Source organism: Callorhinus ursinus, unplaced genomic scaffold (assembly GCF_003265705.2).
Source record: "Callorhinus ursinus isolate GAN/ISIS: 27379988/994484 unplaced genomic scaffold, GSC_fseal_2.0 scaffold17, whole genome shotgun sequence".
Classification (NCBI taxonomy): domain Eukaryota; kingdom Metazoa; phylum Chordata; class Mammalia; order Carnivora; family Otariidae; genus Callorhinus; species Callorhinus ursinus.
In genome coordinates this window covers 26,462,836-26,468,901 of record NW_027397079.1, presented here as the reverse complement: position 1 = coordinate 26,468,901, position 6,066 = coordinate 26,462,836, and the positions used below count along the sequence as shown (strand labels likewise).

Below are 6,066 nucleotides of genomic sequence, written 5' to 3'. Positions count from 1 at the left end.
ATCTGAAGGAAACGTCCTCACAGAGGAAAAATAAAGCTTAAAGTTGAGCATCATTTTCTTGAACTAACAGCAAAAGAACTGTACAATGGGGATATGGGATTTGTTTCAGGGCGTTGTTGTGAGGATAAATGGGCTACCCCACATCAAAAGCCCTGGCATTGCGTGCCCCCCAGCCCCAACCCCCACAGCGAAGCCGGCAAGAAGCCTGCTCAAAGCCTTTCCCAGGGGAGCTGAGGACGTCTGTCTCAGTCGGTTTGGCACAAAATAGAGCCTCAGTAAATATTTACCAAATGAATGAATGGTTGCCTGCTCTAGTCCTTCTTTTGTTTAGTCACACTCTCGTTCTAAGCTCCTGCAATGAAACCCAGGCCCCTGAATTCTGCCCGTTCCATTCCGGCGTGGACGTAGGGTCAGTGGAACGAGAAGGGCTGTAAAGAATGAGTAAGGGAAGCCAGCGGATCCGACACAAGAGGGAAGAGAAAGAAATCCTTAGAGGCGGAGGGCCAACAAAGAGCCAGAAGCAGGCGCACCCCAGCGGGACAACGCCGAAGCTCCGCTGCCTAGCCGGCGCCGGGCTCCCCGCGCGCGTCCTGCCAAGCGCAGGGCACGGTCCGGGCACGCACCCGCCCCGGGCGCCCTCAGCCCCGCAGCCGGCGCTCGCCAGCGGCTCCCGCCCCCGGGGCGGTGCCGGGAACACGCGGCGCCTCCGCCGGTCACGTGGGGGCTGCTCCGCCGGGCGGCGCTGCCGCTTCCCGATCGCGCCCTCCCAGTGCCGGGGACGCGGCGCTCGCGCTCCCGCCCGAGCCCGGGGAAGCGGAGACAAGGAGGCGCCGCCGCCGCCGCCGCCCGCCCCCCACCCCCACTCCTCCCGGCTGCGCCCCCGGCCCTGCGCCCGCAACATGCCGGCGGCCGAGCCGCGCGCCGCCCTCCTCCAGGGGCTCACGGAGGCGACGACGCTGCCGGCCGCTCGGCCGCGGCGGCGGGGGTAGCGGGGCCGGAGTGGGCACCGAGGCGCCGCCGCGAGGCGGGCAGAGCGGGAGGAGGAGCAGCAGGCATCCTCCGCGGCGCGGCGGGCGGCGGCCCTGCTGCCCCGGCGCGCCCATGGCCCGGGAGCAAGGAGAATGCGAGCTGCACTGCCCGCCGGCTGCCGCCGCCGCCGCCTCCCCCCGCGCCGCGCTCTCGGCGCCCCCCGGAGCTGCTCGCGTCGCCGCCGCCCCCCAGCTGCGGGCGCCCGGCCGCTGGCTGCGCTAGGAGCCTCGGCCGCCGGTCGCCGAGGGCTGGTGGGAAGGCAGGAGCGAGAGGGCCCGGGAGACTGGCGCCCGCGCGGGCGCAGCGCGGCATGTAGCTGCGGGCGCCCGCGTGTGGGTGTCGGCCCGGGGCCCCGCCATGGCTGGGAAGGACAGTGGGCACCTGAAGACGGTGAGGCTGTGGCGGGACGCCGCCCTGCGCGCCAGGAAGCTGCGGAGCAACCTGCGCCAGCTCACGCTCAGCGCTGCCGGGGGCTGCCCGGGGGCGGGCGCCGAGCAGCTCGACTGCCCCGACGCCCCCCAGCTCGTGCTGCCGGCCAACATCGGCGACATTGAGGTGCTGAACCTGGGGAACAACGGCCTGGAGGAGGTGCCCGACGGGCTGGGCTCGGCGCTGGGCAGCCTGCGCGTCCTGGTCCTGCGCAGGAACCGCTTCGCCCGGCTGCCCCCGGCCGTGGCCGAGTTGGGCCACCACCTCACCGAGCTGGACGTGAGCCACAACCGGCTGACCGCCCTGGGCGCGGAGGTGGTGAGTGCCCTGCGGGAGCTGCGCAAGCTCAACCTCAGCCACAACCAGCTGCCCGCCCTGCCCGCCCAGCTGGGTGCCCTGGCCCACCTGGAGGAGCTGGATGTCAGCTTTAACCGGCTGGCACACCTGCCCGACTCCCTCTCCTGCCTCTTCCGCCTGCGCACGCTCGACGTGGACCACAACCGGCTCACTGCTTTCCCCCGGCAGCTGCTGCAGCTGGCGGCCCTGGAGGAGTTGGACGTGTCCGGCAACCGGCTGCGGGGCCTGCCTGAGGATATCAGTGCCCTGCGCGCCCTCAAGATCCTCTGGCTGAGTGGCGCCGAGCTTGGCACCCTGCCCAGTGGCTTCTGCGAGCTGGCCAGCCTCGAGAGCCTCATGCTAGACAACAACGGGCTGCAGGCGCTGCCCGCCCAGTTCAGCCGCCTGCAGCGACTGAAAATGCTCAACCTCTCCTCCAACCTGTTTGAGGAGTTCCCTGCCGCGCTGCTGCCCCTGGCTGGTCTGGAGGAGCTCTACCTTAGTCGCAACCAGCTCACATCGGTGCCATCCCTTATCTCGGGCCTGGGCCGGCTGCTCACCCTCTGGCTGGATAACAACCGGATCCGCTATCTGCCCGACTCCATCGTGGAGCTGACCGGCCTGGAGGAGCTGGTGCTGCAAGGGAACCAGATCGCCGTGCTGCCCGACAACTTTGGCCAGCTCTCCAGGGTGGGCCTGTGGAAGATCAAGGACAATCCGCTGATCCAGCCCCCCTACGAGGTCTGCATGAAGGGGATCCCCTACATTGCCGCCTACCAGAAGGAGTTGGCCCATTCCCAGCCCGCGGTGCAGCCCCGCCTCAAGCTGCTCCTGATGGGCCACAAGGCTGCGGGGAAGACCTTGCTCCGTCACTGCCTCACTGAGGAGAGAGTGGAGGGACACCAAGGAGGAGGGGACAAGGAAGAGAGCTACCCCCCTTCCGCTCCTCCTGTGAGCAAAGGCATCGAGGTGACCAGCTGGACGGCTGATGCTTCCCGGGGACTGCGGTTCATCGTGTATGATTTAGCTGGTGATGAGAGTTACGAGGTGATCCAGCCCTTCTTCCTCTCCCCAGGAGCCCTCTACATGCTGGTGGTGAACCTGGCCACCTATGAGCCACCCCGCTTTCCCACCACCGTGGGCTCCTTCTTGCATCGGGTGGGGGCTCGCGTGCCGCATGCCGTGGTGTGCATCGTGGGCACGCACGCAGACCTGTGTGGGGAGCGGGAGCTGGAGGAGAAGTGCCTGGACATTCACCGCCAGATCGCCCTGCAGGAGAAGCATGATGCAGAGGGGCTGAGCCGGTTGGCCCAGGTGGTGGATGAGGCACTGGCCCGGGACTTTGAGCTGCGCTCCGCCAGCCCCCATGCAGCCTACTATGGGGTTTCAGACAAGAACCTTCGGCGGCGCAAGGCCCATTTTCAGTACCTGCTCAACCACCGGCTGCAGATCCTCTCCCCGGTGTTGCCTGTTAGCTGTAGGGACCCTCGCCAGTTACAGCGGCTTCGGGACAAACTGCTCTCAGTAGCAGAGCACAGGGAGATCTTCCCCAATTTACACAGAGTACTGCCTCGGTCCTGGCAGGTGCTGGAGGAACTGCACTTCCAGCCGCCTCAGGCACAGCGACTGTGGCTCAGCTGGTGGGACTCGGCCCGCCTGGGCCTGCAGGCGGGTCTGACCGAGGACCGGCTGCAGAGTGCCCTTTCTTACCTGCATGAAAGCGGCAAGCTGCTCTACTTTGAGGACAGCCCCGCCCTCAAGGAGCACGTCTTCCACAACCTCACCCGCCTCATCGACATCCTCAATGTCTTTTTCCAGAGGGATCCTTCCTTGCTGCTGCACAAGTTGCTCCTGGGGACCAGCGGTGAGGGCGAGGGCGAGGGTGAAAGCGCCCCAGCGATGGTGACGCCCACCCCGGGCCAGGAACTGCTCCGGGCCACCCAGCTCCATCATTACGTGGAGGGCTTTCTGCTTCACGGGCTCTTGCCAGCCCATGTCATTCGGTTGCTGCTGAAGCCTCACGTCCAGGCCCCGCAGGACTTGCAGCTGTTGCTGGAGCTGCTGGAGAAGATGGGACTCTGTTACTGCCTCAATAAACCGAAGGGCAAGCCCTTGAATGGGTCCACGGCTTGGTACAAGTTCCCATGCTACGTGCAGAACGAGGTGCCCCATGCAGAGGCCTGGATTAATGGGACCAACCTGGCCGGGCAGTCTTTTGTGGCTGAGCAGTTGCAGATTGAATATAGTTTCCCCTTTACCTTTCCACCTGGTCTGTTTGCACGCTACAGCGTCCAGATCAACAGCCACGTGGTGCACAGGTCGGATGGGAAACTTCAGATCTTTGCATATCGAGGGAAGGTTCCCGTGGTGGTCAGTTACAGACCTGCCAAGGGCGTCCTGCAGCCAGACACTCTGTCCATTGCCAGCCACGCATCCTTACCAAATATATGGACGGCATGGCAAGCCATAACCCCCTTAGTAGAGGAACTGAATGTCCTACTTCAGGAATGGCCTGGACTGCACTACACCGTGCACATTCTCTGTTCTAAGTGCCTTAAGAGAGGGTCGCCCAATCCACACGCTTTCCCAGGTAAGTGGGGAGAGGGATGTGGCTCTTCTGTGGCAATGGTTTAAGATGCATTTTTTGAAGATACTTGTTTTTCATTTATTTGATTATTTGCTTAACCTCACAGGTTCCCCAGGAAAGTTTTCCAGGGTAAATACAAGGCAGGTGGGGGGATAAGCAAAAAAGACAGTAAATACATGAGCAAAATGAAATGGTCCCCAGTATCATAGTCTCCTAATAAAAAGACCTAGACTTCAAACGTGGTTTCCAGTCCCACTTTTGGATTTTGGATCTCCTTTCCCTTTTCCAGCTGAGCCTACCTTTCATGGAAGGAATTTCAGCCGGTTGAACAGAAGATGGGTCGCATCTGACATGAGCCTCGCGCTGAGCACTGGGTTATTGGCGCATCTTAGACACATCTCCAAGGGGTGCTCTCAGCTTGGGATGTCATTGTCACCATCTTTTGTTTGAATTCAGTGTAATCATAATGTAAACATTATTGCTCAATTTTCTTAGGAAATTCTAGAGAAGAATGTTTTGTAATCAGGGTGAATGATGGATTAGTAAGGACAAAAATTTCAATCTGAAATGCATGACTAAGTGCTGGGATCACAGTTACCCAGCACACTGGAAGGCAGGGAGGAATGGTTTACTGAAATCTCTCAGGGGAGTTTCCTGGGTATTTCTTGCCAATTTCATGCTTTATAGAGGTCTAAAGGTTTGCTTTTTGCTAAGTGTTAGAGAGTGGAGCTTTTTGGTAATATTTTGTAGGAGATAGAAGGGACAAAAAGCTGACGAGAGTTTTGTGTGTGTTTTTTCTTTTTTCTCTTTTGGGGAATGTTTTGCAACAGACTTTTTTCTTTTTCACTTTTTTAAACCATTATAGTTGAGTGGGTGAATTCCAGGACTAGTAGTCTGGGATTTTCTGAGCTAGGTTAATTGATATCCTAAGTCTTTAGTTGGGAATGTGTCCATTTCTCACCCTGGAGCATTCTTTAAAGAACTCTGATTTTGGGGGTGCAGGCATGGTTAACAATATTCCAAGTGACCTGAGGACAAGGCCCAGTGATAGCATCATGGCCAGTTTTTCCCCTCGGTCCCCACCCCCAGGGTGCATTGAGCGGTGCTGAAATGAAAGACTGCAGGCCACTCTGATCTTTGTCCTAGTCTGAATGCAGCTCATAATAGTATCAGGAAGCAACTGGACACCAGTATTTCCACGGGTAACATCTTCCTGTTGCCCTAGATCTAGACTGAGTTTAATTCTCCAGCTTGAAAAAAGCCGCCATATTCAGTTACCAGTCAATTGAGCTGTCCATTGTGAGTGATTATCTGGTGTCTTGTCATTGTCTGTGACTTGGTAGACTCTAGTTTGTTTTATATTTGCCTTTGTACCTTATTCATGAAAGCAAATACTTCTTTATTATGTTACTAGATTGAATAAAGTGGTTAAGAGTTACATAGTCACAGAGTCACTTAGTGAAGGAGCTACCTACAGCTGATTCATAATCTAAAGATGGAGCATTAATACATCTGTTATTATCGACAAAGGGAAAGACCCAGATTATTGGACAAGTAGAGATCTGTGTAGGGGAATTCCAAAAACTTTGAGGAGTAAACCACAAGGCCGGAATTTTTTTTTCTAACCTCAGCTCTTTACTTTTTATTTTTAACAGTCGTGAATTCCACCAACAAGCATGTGCCAT

At 58.4% G+C, this 6,066-nt stretch overlaps 1 protein-coding gene across 2 annotated transcripts in view; it reads left to right on the top strand.

Annotated features, from left to right (window-relative positions):
* Positions 1-1,236: 1,236 nt before the first annotated feature.
* MFHAS1 (multifunctional ROCO family signaling regulator 1) overlaps positions 1,237-6,066 on the top strand; it is a 99,020-nt gene continuing 94,190 nt past the window's right edge. For both annotated transcript variants that reach the window (XR_003210970.2, XM_025886077.2), the window contains exon 1: positions 1,237-4,384. Coding sequence is in view for 1 of the 2 variants with exons in the window: in XM_025886077.2 (XP_025741862.1) it covers positions 1,387-4,384 (2,998 nt within the window). In the remaining variant the exon portion in view is untranslated. The remainder of the gene's footprint in view (positions 4,385-6,066) is intronic.